General features: G+C 39.1%; 1 protein-coding gene across 2 annotated transcripts in view; it reads left to right on the top strand.

Annotated features, from left to right (window-relative positions):
• The first annotated feature begins 758 nt into the window (after positions 1-758).
• The window catches only part of GRIP1 (glutamate receptor interacting protein 1), an 806557-nt gene continuing 787367 nt past the window's right edge, over positions 759-19948 (top strand). For both annotated transcript variants that reach the window (XM_072655295.1, XM_072655297.1), the window contains exon 1: positions 759-1126. In XM_072655295.1, coding sequence (XP_072511396.1) covers positions 1069-1126 — 58 coding nt within the window. In that variant the 5' untranslated portion in view covers positions 759-1068. The remainder of the gene's footprint in view (positions 1127-19948) is intronic.

The following is a 19948-nucleotide window of genomic DNA, read 5'->3' as shown; positions in this document are numbered from 1 at the left end:
AAATGAGGTTCGAAAAGATGATGTGACTTGTCCCAGAGGTCACGCTGGCAGGATTTGAATTCCAAAGACAACCTCCCCTCACCCCATTTGATATAGGGCACTGTTGGACCAGGAGCTTTGGGGAAGAATCGGTGTTTATGGAGGATTGCGGGGGGTGGAGGGAGCAGGAAAATGAAGCCCTCCCTCTCACTGTCTCCCCAGACCCCTTCCTCTCCAGGCCTGGTGCCAGCCTTTACCTGCTGGGAAAGGGAACGCCCGTGGCCGCCTTGGCGCTAACTGCTCTCCGCTGCGTGCGTGTTTGTGTGTGTGTGTGAGCCTGTGAGTGTAGCTGTGCGCGCACTCGCTCCCTCCCTCCCTGGCTGGCTCGCTCGCTCGCTCGCTCGCTCCCTCGTTCCCTCGCCCGCCCGCCGCCTGCTTCAGACTCGCTCGCGGTCTCCGGGCGGGAGGATCCGGGGAGAGCAGCCCCGGGAGCTCGCTGGCTCCAGAGCGGCTGCCGTCTGAACACTGCGCGGTGGCCGCGGCGGCCACTCCGGTTCCGAGTCCCACCTGCTGGCGGCCCAGAAAGGAGGAGGAGGAAGGGGAAGAAGGAACCGCAGCAGCAGCAGCAGGAAACCCGGTCCTTCCTCCGGCGCACACCTACCTCCCCCCAGGGCTTTGCAATCCTCCACGCCCCCTCCGCCCCTCCGCCCCCCCGCCCTTCTCCCGGTCCCGAGTGGCCTCGTGGAAAGCGGGCGAGCCCCCCGCCCCCTCCCAGCCCTTTCCGGCCCAAGGCTGCCGCTGCTGCAGCCCCTCCTGCCCGCTGCCCGCTGCCCGTGACCGCCGCCGCCTAAGGGGTCTGCGAGGAGAAGGACCGGGCAGGCACCGGCGCCTACTGCTATGTGCCGGGGAGCCGCTGCCTCCTGGCCCCAGCCCCTCTGAGCCAGCCTCGGGGGAGTGGAGGAAGAGGACGAGCGGAACGAGGCAGCCGCAGAGGCAGAGAGAGGAGAGGAGAGCAGAGCGCGATCGGGGGAAAGGGAGCGAGCGCGGGCGAGGAGAGAAGGAGCAGCAGCGGCGGGAGCAGGGCGCACCATGCCGGGCTGGAAGAAGAACATCCCCATCTGCTTGCAAGCCGAGGAGCAAGAGAAAGGTGAGCGCGCGCGCCAGGGCGAGGAGGAGGAGGAGGAGAAGGAGGAGGGACCTGGAGGGCAGGTTCGGGCCGGGCACCTAGCCTGCCTGCCGCGCCTCCATCTCCGCCTCCGCCTCCCTGCGCCCGGCCCGGCCTGGGACCAGGCTCGAGGCTCGCGATCTCGTCCGACCGTCGGTCTGCCTGTCGATCCGGTGCCTGGAGCTCCTGCTCCTCGCTGAGAGGGGGGAAGGGAACCGCTGGCACGGGGGCGCGCAGCAGGCAACAGAGGGGGACTTTTCCATAATCAACTTTTAATTCAGGGAAAGTTTCCCGCTGCGGTGGGCATAGCGTCCTCCGTACCTCGCTATCTGGGGTGCTGGGGGGAAGGGAAGGGCTCTAAGAGGTATTGGGGAGGTGGGGCAGGGGTTTCCTAGTTCTCCAAAGTTGACTTTTTAAAGTTTCCTCCTCCTCCTGCTGCCCCCCTCTTCCCAGACTACATACACCTTGTCCCGGCCTCAGGCTTTGGCAGTAGAGTAGTTGCCAAACCCAAAGTTGCTGGAGATTGCTCTAACTAGAAGGATGAGGGTGGGGGCAGGGCGCGCCGGGCCACTGCGGGTCTTGGGAGGGGGTTGGTTCGAGGGAGGACTGCGCCTTAGGTGGAAGATTTGTAACTGGGGGTGAGTTACATCCCAGCGCGGTCCCCTTGAATTAATACTGCAGTATTTTTTTTAATTACTATGTATTTTTTTTTCAATGCGTGCACCGTGGCTTTGAGGATCTGTTTAGTTGCCAGCAGTTTAGTTTGCATATTTCCTTTCCAGTGACTGGCAGAGAGAAAAAAAAAGTTGAAGGACGCCTTTTGCCCCCTTACGAAGAAAGACAGGATTTCATTAAGGTCATTTTGGTAGTCTTTAGATTGTCTGGAGGAAAGCCAGGAAGTTCAGTTCTGTAATCTGGATAGATGTGCTTTCTGCGTCAGATTTGCCTGTTTGAGGGTCTACAGAGAAAAAAGTCATAGAGTCATAGGGGTCATAGAGTGAAACTAAATTCTAGGGCTTTGGATTCTAGATTGAAACAGGTTGTTTAGTGTTTCCTGCTCTGTGATCCTGTTATGTGTCTAGCAAGGACTTATTCCCTCTCCTTCCCCTAATCTGGCATCTGACAGAGTTCATTTCAGGTTCCATGTGAAATGTAGTCCTTTAAGGCTTAATAGTAGTGGAAGAGTGAGAGGGCGGCAGTCTGGTGTGAAGATGGACTAGCTACCTGTCCTTGAACAACTTAACACTCAGAAAATTTGATTACTTTATTAATGGTAGTTCTGCTATAGGCCCTGTCAGAAGTTTTAAGCTTCTGTAACAATGCTTAGTAATGCAGTTCTGGCACAGTCTGTCTTTGCTTTATCTGTCAATTAATCAGATTTCATTCTTTTCTAATAATAATCTTCATTTGTGCTTATTAAATGTATACTTTCATTATTTGGTATGGTTTCTAGCAGGTGACCTTAAATTTACCCAATCAAAGAAATCCTGTTTAGGAAATTTTGTCTTTCCTCTCAGTAAATCTCATTTGAAAGATAAAGATTTCAGAAATACTCATTATTTTTTGGCAGGGATAAAAAAAAGGCTTGCATGTGAAAGTGTTGCTGTCTGGCATTGACTTTCTCTTTCCTCTGGGCTAAATCTCATGATACACTTGATATTAAATGTATCAATTGTTTGCTGAAAACTTCAGCAACACTGCCAACATGTTTTATAGGGATACTGAAATGACTGCATTTTGGAATGGTCAGAAAGTACACTTGGATGTCTTTTGGAAAGATATGGTTACTTTGAAAGATGATCACCTAATCTGCCCTGAGGAGATAAGACCCAAATTCCTCCAACACACTCAAATCTGAGTCAGAAATTGGTATGCTTTCTTATCTCCAACTGGAGTATACGGCTGAACATTTGTTACTAGGTATCTCTTTCACATTAATGTCTTCTCAGCCCTTGTTTATAGAGGTGAATTTCTAAAACAATTAGGAAATGCTTGGTTACTTTATTTCTTCTCTATGTGCCTTTCATTGGAGATTCAAGAAAAAACGTTCATTGGAGATTCAAGAAAAAATGTTCATTAGATTTATCATCTTAACCTCCAGTCCATTTTGCGTGTATTTATGTGTTGTGTATTTTCAAACAAACTTAGTCATCTTAATGGTTTTTAATGCCTCCATCAGTGCCTGCTGCTTAAGCTTGGTTTATCATTTTGGAAGACTTGCTGGGCAAAGTCTTATTATTTGCATTTGAAATCAAATTATGTTTTCCCTGTAAGGAAAATAAGGAATATTTTAAGAGCTCATCAATAGTACTGGCCAAAGTTGTCCTCAGATATGGTTATGGTAGTAAATGACTTAAATGTTCAAATTAGTTAGAAGAATAATGAAATAGGGAGTGTACCTTTGGGGAGGGTATTACTTGGGGGTGGAATTGACTAAGAAGTCAGCTGCAGATACGCACAGTGAAATTTAAGTTTGTTCCAAAACAGCCCTGCCTATGATTTTCCCAGAAATTGCTCATTTAGTCACTATAAACCCATTATGGAAACTACCCTTAGAACTGAAGAATTTTCATGGAATTTTTATTTAGCCAAACCTCTTATTAAGTCCAACATAGTATATATAACACAAGATATCTGTATAAAAGTTACCCTTAATTTAAATTCTCTCAGGGTAATTTGTAAAACAAGTTATTTTGTAGAACTTTTGTATTTGAGAGAATTCTAGGTCATTAAGAAAAACATAGTTTTAATATTGTCCTATGCAAAAGATAAAAGAGGCCTTACTGTTCTCCATCAAAAGGATAAATACAAAGTAGCCACAGTAACTTAGGTTCATCTTGAAGAGGTCTGTCAGGATTTGTATGAAGTGAGCTATCACTTTTGTGCACTATGCCAAGCACTAGAACAGTGACTGCTGTAATGCTGTCACTTCCCAAATGACATGTTAAGACTTACCCATGTAAGATGACATATCATTAAAATTCAGGACACATTTCCCTGCTCCTCCCCCCAGTATTTCTGTCTGAGCTGCTAAACCAAATCTGGTTATGTCACCTAATACACTTTTGTGGTGACATTTAAGCAAATGTTTTAAGAAAAGGAGAATGTTTCTGGATTTTTTTAATGTTTGATATCCCTTCCAATACAGTGAGATAAAATAATTTTATTGGCTGCCACCTCTGTCTCATAGCTGAAAATGCTTGGTAGAAGTACAGTTAGGAGACTGGTTTCAGCAAATAATGACACTGTTCATTTATATTGGGTATTTTCTTTTCTGGCTTTTAGGTAAGCACATATTTTGGTTTGTTTTGGTTTGGTTTTTTGAGTAGTACACAAAATTAAGCAGACTAAAAAAGTATTTAAATGTAAACCAATAAACAAACTTTCTGAATTTTTTTATTGAAGAGGGAATAGAGAAAAAACAACAAAGAAAAAACCTTACTTATACTTTCTAGAGTATGGAAACAAAGTAATTTTGTCCTATTTTACAATTAGACTAGCATAAATGTTATCCCCCTATAAAGAGAGGACAGATTTTTTTTTTTACATTAGTATATATTCATTTCCTATTTCAGAGTCCTTGAATTTTGTAAAGTGAACTTTCCCTCCTCATTAGTTTAAGATGTTTGCTAATGAAACTTTTCTCTGAATTTCTAGAGGATTAATCATAATGTCTGATTTTTTAAAAAGAAACATTTAATTTTTACACAGATACAAAAGCTTGGGTGCTGCTTTGGAGGAATACTTCATTTACTTGCTTTGTTGTAGAAAGAGATTTAGTGAAATCAAAGATCAATTGACAAAACTTGAGTGAGCTTCTTCACTGTGACTAATGAGGAAATTTGTTTAAAAAAACAAACAACCAGTTTTGTTACTTTGCCAACATTGACTTCAATAAAGTCATCCCTCTGGCTGGGTAGCTATCTGACTAGCTAGTGGCTATTTTTTTTTTTTTTTTTTGCTTTAGATAAGGTTATTCTGCTATAGTAACTTGTTAGTTTCTTAACTCAAGATGGTGGGAGTGGGGATTATCATGATATAGTATAAGAAAATTGAGAATTGAGTGATAGGTATGTCTAGCCTGCTGTATTGGCTACAGAGGATGCAAACAGGTTTATTTGAAGAAATTAAGTTTTGAGAAGTTCTTTTCAGTTAAATTAAAGCAGTTGTACTTAAAAGTAAAATAGAAAATGCCATCAGAGAACCTAAATTTATGTGTCATAGTTTGTCTTTTTAGTGAGAAATATACCCTAATGACTTCCAAAATTTCCTCAGGGGTTCGAAAAAGGAATCAAGCTATTGATGCAGATGAATTTCCTTATTAATAAAGAAGTTTACTTGTTTAGGCATGTTGACAGTCAAAGTGTGTTGCCTACTTATGGGAGGGATGAAGTTTTGGTGTGAGTATCTGAGGATTAAAATCTTGCTGAAGTAATTAAACTTTCTTTCTTATTATGCTTTTTTTTTCAACATTAATTAAATGCCCAAACTACTGTTAGAAAGAGCCTGGAAAAGAAGCAGCTTCAACCTATGGAAAGGCACATTTCTTCATACTTAACCTTTGAAGAATGAATTAGAGGTTTTTAATGTCTCTAAAATAATTTAAAACATTCAAAATCTTATGAAAATATTATAGACCCATAAAATATTAATCCTAAGAGGGATCTTTAAAAATCTAGTCAAAACTCCTCATTTTCTTCATGAGAAGATTAAGACTCAAAAAAGTTAAGCGATTTACCTGAGGTCACACAGTGGGAACAGAGAGCCCAGTTCTCCTGACTCTTCTTGGTCCGGTGCCTTTTCCTCTCTACTGCATTGTCTGTCTTTATAAGAACCTGTGCTGAAACGATAATTAAATACATATTTTGATGGAGAAGCTAAATGCAATTAGTAATTGAGGACTATAAAAGTAATTAATTGTCACCTGGCTAACTCAGATGAGTTCTTGCACTCTGGTTGTCCACCTTAAGGAACACAGAATTTATCAGAAGCTGGCACCTGTTATATTATGTCAACAGAGATTTTCTGCCTCTCAGAAGGTTAGGATAACTGCTTGGTTAATATTCTAATATGAATGATAAACTCCTTGAAGACAGGAACTGTGTCTTATTTATATTCTATCTCTTACTATGCTTAATATAATGATAATTCTTTACATTAAGAAGAGGACTAATTGGGTTTGTACTATTGTATGTTAAGATCTACAATAGCTTCTAAAGAGGTCAAAGTATTTTCCTATTTCCATTTTTGTAACATCCATATGAACTAGATTGGAGATAACTATAGGCCACATCCAATAAGGACCCTGAGAACTTTAAGACATATGTATGGTTTTATTGTATGCCTTGGAATCTGAAATCAAAATTCATATATATGAGAATAAAAAAGCCTGGATATAGTTCTAGCTTTACCATGGAATGACAGTGAGACCGTGGGCAAGTCATTTAACTTCTCTGGGCCTCTGTTTACTTACCTGTAAAATGAGAGAATTGATTTGCTAATCTCTAAGGTCCTTTCCAGCTCTGAAATTCTAAGAAACGGAGTCTTATGCATTAGTTGTTTCCATATGCTGGCTTCCAAATGCAGGCTTAAAATCTTCCTTTTCAATTTAGCTTATTTGGGACCCAGAAAAAAATAGGCAAATACTTTCATAAAAAACTGACATTCCTACTGATGCATGAGGTTTTTTTTTTACAACCCAGCTATTTGAATGAGAATGATATCACTATATCAGTCATAGCTGTCATATGTATATACATACACATATATACATATACAGTGTGTGTGTATGTGTGTGTATACTTACACACAAATACTACAATTAGGATTTTATTTTGTTTATTTAGGGAATTTTCAGGGAAATTAGGGAATAAATTTACTTAGGGAATATCTTTCTCATCTAAACAGATTGTAAAAATGTCATATACATAGTAGTACAGTCAGTTCTTTATGAATGAATTGACCTGATTCCCCACTCAAAAGGGGAAAGATTCAAAGCAGACCAAGTCCCCAATCCTACATCCTTATTTGTAGCAGGTGCATGTCTACTCCTGGCACTTTCCTATAGAAACACTGTTACAAAGGACAGTTAGCTTCTATCCCAGCTCTAACATTTTATGGTCCTATAAGAGCATCGGTACCTTGTGGGTATTTAGACCCATAACATAAGCTTTTGTGGACTGGCCTGAAAACCTAGACACCATTTAGAACACTGTTCCTATGAAAAATCAATGTTTTCTAAATTCCAAACAACCAACTTTTAGATGAACTTTAATGAATTTCCACCTTGCTCTAACAAATTGGTTGCACGGTTATTACTGTTAGGCAGGTTACTTTGGTCCTGCCGCGCTCTCATTCTGTATACTGCCTTCCAAATGGAGGCTGAAAACTTTCTCTTTCAATGTCTTTTACTTGGGACCCAGAAAGGAAATGACAACTTTTTTCCTAAAGAACTGACACTTCCTGATGCATAAGGTTTTTCTAGTTCAGGTATTTGAATGAAAAAGGAGGGTGGGTTGGGATGGGGCAGTAGAAAGACTGTGGGGCTGAGAATTAGGAATCTTTCAAGCCTGCTACTTACTAGCTATGTGACCTAGAACAGGCCAATTTTACTGAGGTCTAATGCCAAGGTGACTGACCTCCTGGCAAATGAAGGTCCTAGGACTGGCACAGACATATTCTTGGGGCAAGAGAGTCCCAGAGATGCCATATGCCCTGAACCGAGCCCAGCCAATCTTGTTATTCCTAGCTCTGCCCCAATTGCAGATGTTTAACAGGCCTGTGCAGAATAGTATTTCACTCCCTGTACCTCTCATCCCCTTCTCCTCTCTATCCTCATGTTGGTACCCTGTCCCAAAGCTCTGGATGCCCCTACCTGAGTTATGACTCTTCCCAGGGAAAGATGACAGTTATTCTCTTGAAACCATTCTCCTCAAAAAGTCCAAACAGAAGCACACACGTAACATCATACATGTTCAGGTCCTGACTCCTGGGTCTCTGTTCCCCAGACAACAATTGATGCCACCCTATCTCCATTTGCTTTTTCTGACTCCCCTAAAACATTTTGGCTAGCTAGATGTACTCCACAATTTAACCAGCTATTGCTCCAGGTCCTGCAGTATAGAAGCCTGGGGAAAACAGAACTCCTGCTCCTCTCTGGCCCCTCCCCCACTCCTCTCTTTGGGTTTTTGTCTTTCATGGTGCTGACCTTTGGCTCCATCCCTTATGAAATAGCTATAACAATACTTTTAGTAGTGTTCTGCCGTCCTTAGAGTGCTGGCCCTGGAGTCATGAAGACCAGATTTAAAATCCATCCTCAGGCACTTATTAATAATATGCTCCTGGCAAGTCACTTCACCTCCATCTGCCTCAGTTTCACTATCTGTAAATGGATAAAGATGGCACCTCTCTCTTACAGTTGGTGTGCATATAGAATGAGATTATATTTGTGAAGCACTTTGAAAGCCTTAAAACACTATACAAATGCTAGATGTCATCATCTATAATACTGCTAAGTTATATAAATGTCACTTGTTATAATTATTATTTTAGCTGATAATATTGGATAGCACCTATAGGCCATATTGACTTCTCTATTTCCTCTTCTTGGGAAGATATGGGAGCATGGAGTTAATTTTGAAGCAATAAGGAAAGAGGTAGTATAGCTACAAATGTGGGGTTCCCAAGAGCTTCCTTATCCTTCTGGTTAATGGCAGTAACCATCTTTCAAGATGCTACCTTTCAAGAGAATACTTAGAAGAGCATGTTGCACAGAATATTTATTCAATAGAATCAAAGATGTGATTACATGTATACCTTACTTTACATAATAGCTGAATGAATAATAATTACTTTTTGAAAATCAAATGTATTTTAAGTGCATTTCAGTTTTGATATCTTTTGTAGAGAGAAAGAACATCCCCTAGTTTATCTGGTTTGCAAATCTAGATTTTCATCTCTCAGATTTACTTGAAATAGACCTGCCTAAAATTAGTACTCAATCAGCTGAGACACAGGTCTTCAGCAAGTGGGTACTTCTGTAAGACTTTAGAGTTCTTAAATTGGGGTCCTTTAGCTTTAGATACATAGAGAATTGTATTGCAATATAATTTGTTTCCTTTGCAATACTATATATTGGTTTAAAGGAGATCCATAGGCTTCAGGAGACTGCCAAAAGTGAAGTACAAAAGTTATGAACCTCTAATTTAGACTGTTTAGCAGATGTTAGCATTTTGTACCAGTGCATTGTTTGGAGCACTCAGCATCTTTGATAATATTCTGTTATATATATAAAGATATATATATATATGTATCTTTGATAATATCTGTTAATATTCTCTGTGTAATTAGTAGAATCTTGAACTGGAAGGTCAAGAACTCTCTCTGTTTCATCTATAAAATGAGGGGGTTGGACCAGAACTAGATGGTCAGTCCCTCTACTATTACTTATTGGCTAGTTTCCTTGATTTCTGTCTTTTCTCGATCCTCCTGGAGGCATGCAGGTGGTGAGTGGCTCCCTGTTGGGGAGAGAATGACATCCTGAGTACCAGAGGGTGATTCTGAACTTTGAATCCCATCTCTGTCAATGAACCCTTTGTTGGAGAGCACTATCCTCTGCTGCTCCTGGCAGGGGGAGACTCCTGAGTGAAATCGTGGCACCATGCCTCTCCCTACAAGAATCTTCTCTTCCCAAAGGTTAGATGATTCCACTCACGCTCCACCACTGGAAAGTAATATTTCTTATTGGATGGGAAAACAGACTAGATGACTTTTAGAGCACCTTCCTAGCACCAGAGTTTCTATTCTAAGTTGGATTCTTACCTGCATTTGTGTACTATGTTAGAAACAGGAGGAGTATAGTGCATATGGAGTCTTGGGTTCAAATTCTGCCTCTATATATGTGGGCAAGTCACTTAACCCCTCTAAGCCTTAATTTCTTGGTCTGTAAAGTCCAGTAGTCATCCTGTAGAATACATGTTATAAGAATTGAATGAAGTCATGTATGGAAAGCATTTTGAAAATCTTAAATTAGTAAATAATTGTGAACTATTATTACTATTCCCCACCTTACAGGGCTATAAGATAGGACTGACAAGTCTTAGTTCTATTTTTTTTTTGTCCTTTGTCTCATGGGAAACTTATGGGACAATATGGATGAGAATTGCATATGATAGGCAAGTCTGAATGAGCTGTAATCTTTGTTATTGGAGGGAACGTCCACATTGATGAACTCCCAGAGATATTTGAGTATTTTTATTACTATATTAAGTGGTATTTTAAAGAGGTAGACTAGTGAGGAAAATAACAATAATAACAGTATTCAAACCCTGTACTTTTTCACTTCTATATTATGTTTAATAAGGTGCCCCACCTCCATTAAGACGCTTCTTGAGAACCATATTGACCATTAGGATCATGAAGTCTATCCAATTCTCTCTTTGTAGTATCTATATATTCATAATTTTCAATCCTTTTTATAAACTACCTCCTTAAGATAATTTTATCTTAAAGAAAAAATAACACTACCATCTGGAAAGGCAACATATGATGGAATTGAAAGGACACAGGATCTGGAAACAAAAGATGAGTTAATGTCTGATTTTGTCATTTGCTGGCTGTGTGACTTTCTGAGCCTCAGTTTTCCTATCTGTAAAATTGGAATAGCAGTAGTTGTATTGCTTAGCTCTGTCAGTTGGTTTTGAGGATCAGATTAGATTCTGTGTTGCGCAAATATGTTATTATTGCTATACTTTGTTAGCTATAAAACTTTACCCTAATTTTGCTGACTTTATTTCAGTCTTTAAAAAAATGGCATCTTACCAGACTTTGTTATAGCCTCTTGATTGTGGGTCATGTGCTGTTGTATAGTATGAAATTAACCAGGGAAAATAGGACCTTTCCATTTCTGAACTGTAGAGAAATAATGGTGTTTTGTTCATTATATAAATAAATATGACATTGTACTCTTTCAGTTTAATCAGTGAATATTTGGACTAAAGTTCTCAAATGTAAGATGTACTCAGGTCTGGCAAAGTTCATTTACTGTTTTACATTAATCCATCTTCAGAAAGAGTCTTATTTTTCATTTTGTCTAAGATTTCTTTAAATCAAATAACTAGAGGAATTTTCAAGTTCTCATATGAACCGGTGAATAAAAAGTTTACTCTGTATTGCTTGGGTAGACTGACTTCTCTTGTCACAGCTACTGAACTAGTCAGAAGAAAAATATGATGTACAGGTTTATTCATAAATTGCTTAAATTTTTGCTCTGCTAAATAAAATTCATTAGTTGAGAAAAATTTATTAAATAAAGTCTCTTCCTTTCAGTATAACTATTTGTACAAAACAATAGGAAACAATGTATAAACATAATAATCCTTTATGTGAAATTTTAACTTTATGTAAAATTTTAACTTTTAAAAATGTACTTATTTGGTATTTATAAGGTTTTATGGAAAGTTCATTTTGGAGGAAATGAATTATTTCTTGGTTTCTATTAATTATACCTCTTGTTACTAAAATTCTTTAATTACACAGAATACTGAAGCCAGTATACTTCTATTTTTGTGAAATCAAACACATCAGCTTGCTACATGAGAACCCATTTTCTTATTTTTTAAATATTGTATCATGAACTTAAAAATGCCAACTATCATGAATATTTCAATATACAAAGGAAAACAAAAATGAGGATTGTATATGGACTACGAACTCTTATGAACAATTTATTTTTCTCCAGTAATTTATCACTTTTTCCTAGAATTCAAATTTAATTTGGCAGTTCCAATGCTGCCCTGTTTGACTTTGTCCCCTTCTAAACTTCCTTATTCTTCCCTTCTCTTTCCCTTCCCCTTTCCTTTCCTTTTTTTCTTGCCCTTTTCTTTTCCTTTTTCCCTTTCCTTCCTTTTCTTTTTAAATGATTCATTTGTTTTCTCTCTTCTGTTTCTCTCTCTCTCTCTCTCTCTCTCTCTCTCTCTTTCTCTCTCTCTCTCTCTGTATTATTATCCACTTGTCCAGTTAAAAACCCGCACTTTGAATATTTGAATGTTGTGGCTATCATGGCAGCTTCTCAGTTGGCTTTTCAGTGGTCTTTAAGTTTGAACATAATGTTTCTCTCCCTTTGCATTCTCCCTTGAATTATTCCATCAGGATCATAAGATTTAGAACTCAGAGTCACCTTAGAGATCATCTAGTCCAACCCCTCTTATTTTATCAGGAAACTGAGGCCCAGAGCAATCGAGTGTCTTGCCCATAATCATAGATGGATGACTGCAATAATCTCCTAATTACAGTAGGATATAATATACTCCCAATTACAGTAACCTCCTAATTGTTTTTGCTGCTTCAAGTCTCTTCCTCCACCCCATACTCTGTAAAACCACCAAAATGATTTACCTCGAGTGTAGATCTAGTCTAATCACATCTCTCTCCCCTTCCCCAGTCTGGTAAACTCCAGTGGCTTCCTGTTACCTCCATAATCAAATATAAAACCCTCTCTTTGGCATTTAAGGCTCTTCATAACCTAACTTGTTTCTAAAGAGGCGCAGCAGGGTATAGTGGATAGGGGCTCTGGATTTGAAAGCCTATAGGTTTTTGCTACTGTTCATTAGTTTCAGTCATGTCCAACTCTTCTTGATCCCATTTGCCATTTTTTTTAACTAAGATACTGGAGTGGTTTGCTGTTTCTTTCTCCAGTTCATTTTACAAATGAGGAAGTTGAGACAAAGAGGTAAAATGACTTGCCCAGGGTCACATAGCTACTAAGTATTGAAGCCAGATTTGAACTCAGGAAGATGTCTTCCTGACTCCAGACCTGTCACTCCATCTACTGTCCCACCTAATTGATTTCAAATCTGGGTTCAAATCCTGCCTTAGACATTCACTAGCTGTGTGATACTAGACAAATCACTTAACCCTATTGCCTCAGTTTACTCATTTGTAAAATGGAGAGGTTGGATTCAGTGGTGTCTAAGGTCTCTTTTGTCCCTAAATCTAGGATCCTGCCTTTCCTGTCTTCTCACACTTTATTTATTCCCTCTATGATAAGGTTGGGCAGCTAGGTGGTGCATTGGATAGAGCACCAGTGCAGGAGTCAGGAGGACCTGAGTTCAAATCTCACCTCAGACCTTGACACTCACTAGCTGTGTGACCTTGGGCAAGTCACTTAACCCCAATTACCTCATCCTGGGTATTTCCTGGGATTTTCATCCTGATGAATATCTGGTCACTGGATTCAGATGGCTCTGGAGGAGAAATGAGGCTGGTGACCTGCACAGTCCTCCCTCACTCAAAGCAAAGTCAAGTGCAAGTCATGTCATTATTTCTCGGATGGCATGGTCTTCTTTGGCAACAAAGGATGAACACACTATGATAAGGTGATACAGGCTTCTCTCATTTCCATACCTGTGACTTGGCTATCTTGCATGCCTTCTCACCTTCATCTCCTAAAGAGAGGGGTGGTGGTGAAGAGAATAAGCATTTATATAGAGACTACTATGAACTAAGTGCTTAAGAAGTATTATCTTTGATCTTCACAGAAACCTTGCAAATAGGTGCTCTTATTACCCTCACTTTACAGTTAAGGAAACTGAGGCAAACTAAGGTTGACATCTACCCAAATGAAACCTTCAGGAGAACCTTCCTCATCCCTCAATCTCCTATCACCTTTCCCTCTACAGGAGAGGCAGGGGTGAAGGGAGGGGCATGGGATTCTTTTTGCCTTTCTCTGTATCCCTAGAACTTAGCAGAGTTTCTGGCACATAGTAGGCACTTAATAAATGTTTGTTGATTGAGAGATTAAATCCAAAAAGAAGAATTTTAGTGGGGAGATTTGTAATATCTTATCTGAGTTAAAAAAAATTTAATGAAGACATGATGGTAGAAAAATGTGGCTAGGCGGTAGTTTATCTGAATAAAATCTGGGGAGGCTAGTGTACAGCAAACTCCATATGTGTCAGTAGTGTGAAAATAACAGCCAGACAGACAAGCTAAAGCAATTTTAGGTTGTATTAAAAAAAGACATAGTATTCCAGCATCAACAAAGTAATAATCCCATGATACTCTGACTTGTTCGGACCGCATCTAGAATGTTGGATTTATTCCAGTGTCAGACTTTTAAAAGGACATAACCCATAAGCTGGAGAATATCCAAAGGAGATTACCAAAGGTGGTGATGTTGTTCAGTTGTTTCTCAGTCATGTCAGAATCTTGGTGACTCAATTTGGGGTTTTCTTGGTAGAGATATCAGAGTGGTTTGCATTTCCTTCTCCAGCTCCATTTACAGATGAGGAAACTGAGGCAAATAGGGTTAAGTGATTTACCCAGGATCACATAGCTACTAAATATCTGAGGCCAGATTTGAACTCAGGAAGATGAGTCTTCCTGACTCCAGGTCCAGCACTCTATCCACGATGGTACCATCTAGCTGTCTTGTGAAACTTACAGCAGTAATATGAACTTATGAAAGTAGTAAGTTCACTCTTACTGGAAGCCTTAAAGAAAAGTCTCACCAGGTATGTGGTAGTGGGGATTCTTACCTAGCGTCATGAATTCAACTAGATGGCTTCTTCTGTGGTTTCCATTTCTGGGATTGTGTGCTTCTGTAACCTCTCCAGGGTCTATGAGTATGTTTGTGGAATGATACTGGAAGAGGCAACAAAAGGATTTTTAAGTGATTGAAAGGCAGTATTTACACTTGTGTTTTCTTCTCCGTTAAAGTTTCTGTTTGAGGACTAAATAGTTTTTTTTTAAAAAAACAATGACAGGGTTAAAACAAGGTGGCTATTTCAGCCATACTTCTCCACTAGTATCTTTGTCAGGACCAGCGGTGCATTAGTATGTCCAGCAGCTTAGAACTCCAAGCCTAGAAGTTAAAGGACTAGAGTGAGGTACATTTGGGGCATGTGGGGAAGAAACAGGAATAGATACTATTTGCCATTCCCTGTATACATCATAGCCAGCAGTAAGCATCTGGCTGCACCTACAGTTAATCCCTTGATACTCTAAAAAGTATGAAATTCTTTTCTGCCTAGTAAACACCTGCTGTCTGGAGTGTTGCTTATTTAATAATAATAATTGACTTTGGGGGCAGCTAGGTGCTACTGTGCATAGAGCACCAGCCTTGGAGTGAGGAGGGCCTGAATTCAAATCCCAGCTTGGGTTACTTACTAGCTGTGTGACCCTGGGCAAACTCCTTTACCCCATTGCCTTCCCCCTAAAACAAAACGAAACAAAAACAACATAAAAAATAGCTGACTTTCACATAATACTTGAAGGATCTTTTTTTGTTTTTGTTTTTGTTTTTTTTACATAATCTCATTTGATCTTTTCAATAACTCTCTGGAGTAGTTCTATACCCAGTCTTATCCCTATTTTATATAAGAGAACAATGGCATTCACAGAAATAAGTGACTTGCCTAAGGTCACACAATTAGTAAGCATAAGAGACCGAATTTGAACCCAATCTATCTTTCCTCACTCCGTTGCTCGGTGTGACTTCTGGGAAATCACATGGAGAAAATTGTGGCTCCCTCTGAAAGTAGCAGGGCCAGATAAGCTGGGAGTTTGACATCTGAATTTAGTAGATTACTTAAAGTTTTTGGAAATTTATGACTTAGAACCAAAACAGTAGTCTGAGGTGAAAGATGACATAGAGCATTGGATTATGGTACCAAGAACCATCATTTTCCACTGTACTATAGAATTATTTTCTAGGAAAAAAAGAGTTATGTGCTCAGCATCTGAAATAATGTATAGTATTTGAGAAAAACGTGATTAATGATTTCTTCCTAATTTATATTTTGACCCATAATATCTGTATCCAGATAGGCCGTGTTTTCTTACCCATAGTCTTTCTCCCACTCCCACTCTTGATCTTACCAAGATTAACAGTATTTTTCTAAAAGTCTCCTTTTTTAAAAATAAGAGAAGCATAATTGTTTTTTCTAGTACATAACAACATGTCAGTAAAATGAAGATTAGTATATTGTGCCCTATTTCTCTAAGCCAATTCATTGCACTCTAAAAGAGTCAACAAAGAAATAGCCCTTAATTGAATAATTTATTGTTCTATTTATTATTTTGCTTGATATCAAGCTTAGGAAATACATACATTTGATTTACTTGCTGGATACTGAAACTGAGGGGTTGTGTAGCATAAGGATGAAGAAAAGTTTATGCTCTTTGGAAAGCATAAATTTACTGCACATTGAAATCACTTTGTTTTAAGACCATGTTTCAGTATATTCATGTAGATGGAACATTTTGATCTTTTATGGAGATTCAGATTCCAATATATACCATGCTCATGAATCATATTGAGATGGAGGCATTTGCTAAATGCAGTAGTGGCTGCTTTTCTCCCCCTGCTTCCCAACACATCTTTGAAAACAAAATCTTTCTGACCCCTATTAAACATGAATTGACATTTGTTGATGTCACAAATGATTTTCAGGCAATTTTTTCCAAATGAATTAGTAGCTAGCTTGGAAATCTCTCTCTCCACCCCATTTCCTGGCAATATTAAGATGTCAACATGCTGATGTTCCCTCAACTATAGTAACCTCCTGCTTCTTCATTCTGCTCAGCTTTCATGACATATTCCTCCACTGGAACTCAGCTACCCATAGGGATGGTCATACCCTTATCCTTACCCAAAAATATTTCACTTCTTTTCAGAAGAAAACTGAAATTCCCCTGTCTGATAATGATCTCTTATTTCATCTGTCCTTATGTCTTACTTCTTATAAGTCCATTTTTTGGTCCTTAGTTTCCGTGCTATCACCCTCACTCTGGCTACATTCTCCCCTCAGTTTTTACCCCATAGTAAACCCATTTGGGCTCACCCATTTGTGATGTCATCTACTCTTGAACCTCTTCCTTACTTTTCCTCTTGTTGCTTGTACCTGGTTAAACCCCAACCCCAGGTTATTCTCATTATCTCCCTCCTCCATTCCTACCCATACTCTCTCCAAAGTTAACAATGATCTCTAGTCTCCTAAATCTCATTGGTTTTTCTCTGTGTTCATCCTAGTTGACTTTTCTATGCATTTGACATCATTAACCACTTTCTTCTTCTGGCTAATCTCTTCTCTTGGAAAAAATGATTTTAAAATCAGGATCTTATACTTACTAGTTGTGTGACTTCTGCCTAGACTAGCCATGTGACTTTGGGCAAGTCATGAAACCTTTCTTGTCTTTCATTTCCTCAGCTGTAAAAGAAGACATTGGACTAAATGACCTCAAAAATCCTTTCCAGCTCTAAATCTATGGTCCTGTTGTCCAAGAAAAAAATACTATGTTGCACGGTACTCTACATTTTCATAAACTTATGATTATTCCAATCTAATCATTTTTTTACATAGAGGGAGAAATGTTCAAACTGACTGTGTCCCCTCATGTCTCCCCAAGACAAGTCGTTTTGAATTCATAAAATTATGGGTCTTAAACAAGGAATATTTCACTGCCAAGACTGAACAAGGGTCTGGAATTTAGGTAACACTTTAGTTACCAGTCTGCTTCATTAAACAGAATAGTTAGTTAACTTTCTTAACACTCTTAGAGAATAAATTCCCTGAAATTATTCAATTCCCCTTTGACCATTTCCTCAAAGGACCACTCTTTACAACTGGTCAAAGATGAACCTGAGAGATGCTTTGTAATCAAAGAAATTTCTTCCTTCTCTTAGGTAGATAGTCCTCCTAGTGCCCTCTGGGTTTGAGGAAAGAGGGTACATCTCTTAGGTGAATAGTTAAAGGGCATTTTGACCTTGGGTAGTCTTGCCCCAAATACCTCAGGAATCAATCTGAAGAAAAGGGAGTAAGACATTTTGGAATTAATAAAGAAAAACTCTTAAGGTCTTCTCTTTCAGATTAATCCAAAGGCTTTGGAGTATGACAAGTTTAAAATGCTTTATTAATGTTTCTAAAAGGGGGCAGTTTGCATCTATAATATGACTTTTTTTGACACTCTTTTGTTCTTGCTCTCTTACCTGACTGGCCACTCCAGGGTTTTCTTTACAGGATCATTTCCTATATCATTCCTACTAGTGGACAGTACTAGAAGCTATGGATAGAAGTTGCCAAGACACAAATTTAGGTTTGAATGAGGAAAACTTAGTAACAAATATAGCTGTCCAAAAGTGGAATGGCTTACATAGAGAGGCAGTGGGTTCCCCCCTCCTTAGAGGTCCTCCAACAGAAGCCAGAGAACCACTTTTGGGTGGAGATTCCTTCATGCATGAATTGGACCCATACATGAAAATGCTGCTAAGGAACTTTCCAACTCTCAAATTCTGTTGTGTCTCTTATAAAAATAGTGAGGGGGGGGGGGGGAATCAGATTGTGAACTAACTCCATCCAAGGTATATATTCAGATGTTTTTTGTGAATATGTACTTTGTTTGGAAATGAAAGTAGAGGAAATATCTGTAATGCTTCTCAAATAACAGTATCCTTCCTTCTCTCCCTTAAGTTTTCATCTTCCTTGCTCCTAAATGTCCAGTCCCTTTGTGATTAATCAGTAATCATTTATTAAGTGTTTATTGTGTGCCAGGCACCACGCTAGACTCTGATCATTCAAAGACAACAACGAAATAATGTTTGCCCCCAAGGAGTTTATGTTCCACTGGATAGCCATTTCTTACCATGTTTTGAGGAAATAGTCCCTGGACTATTTCCCTGGACTGAGCAGAGGTAGAGGGTGTGGGGTACCCCTTAGCAGTATGATTACTAAAGCTCTTACTGAAACATTTTTGGGTCATTGAGTTCTTCCCTTTTTCCACTCAGTGAATGACCTTGCTAGATATTCAGGAACTCTAACAAGCTTAGATCTCTTTGATTCAAGGCTGCTAAGAGTAGCCCCAATCTTTTCTCTAAGGGGTGAAGGAAGAGAGATGGTGGACTCCCTCCTTCCTTCTATTTGCAATCTATTGCTTAGCTAGATAAAAATGAGATGGGTTTACCAGCGATGGAGAATTTAAGTCAGACCATTTAGACCATAAAAACTTATGATTCTACTCAGAGTTTGAAACAACTTGGATTCTTACAGATAGGATATATATTTTTTAAACCTTTAATATGTCACTTTCTCATTAAAACAGTTCAGTGCTAAATGATAATCCTGGATGGAACAGACACAAATTTATTTTCAACAGATCAGAAAGTCCAACAAACTGTTAGTTTGATTAGGCAGTTGCAAACTTAACAGCCCAGTAATTCTTTAGACTTCTTGTTTTATATGCAGTAAAGACAGCAATAATATAATTAAAATTCAGAAAATGGCAATTTAGGATAATAGCTTTTTTCCTCTTTTAAAGGAAGACGAGGGAATTTGAATCTGCAAATTAGTTATGTTTCCTGTAGTGAGGGTGCTGTGTTGCCAACTGAACTTTAATTATGTCCCATACGGATTTGTGAATTTATTTTGGGTAATTGATTGTGCGGTTGAAATGGTTAGATTGTGTAGTTCAAGACAAAAGTGGTTTTGTATTCTGCTTGTTTTTATTTGTTTGAATATTAATTTTAGTAAAAAAACAACCAAGATATTTTAAATTAAACACAGAAACTCAAACTATTTTAGGCATCTTGGGAAATATAATGGTTTTGTTTTCAGCAATAAAATCTCAGGTAAATATAGTTCAAAAGAAAGAGAAAAGCTGAAAAGACCTGTATGTCTAAAAGCCACCCTACTGGTTCAGAAATATTAAGTACTTCCTACTTATTAATACTTGTTAAATTTTGCATTTATATTCTCGATAGTCTCTATTTCCATATATACTCTATTTCTATATATACTTGTTATCCCCCCC

The sequence above is a fragment of the Notamacropus eugenii genome, chromosome 3 (genome assembly GCF_028372415.1).
Source record: "Notamacropus eugenii isolate mMacEug1 chromosome 3, mMacEug1.pri_v2, whole genome shotgun sequence".
Lineage (NCBI taxonomy): Eukaryota > Metazoa > Chordata > Mammalia > Diprotodontia > Macropodidae > Notamacropus > Notamacropus eugenii.
The sequence above is the reverse complement of the archived record's forward strand: the minus strand, read 5'-3'. Positions and strand labels throughout refer to the sequence as shown.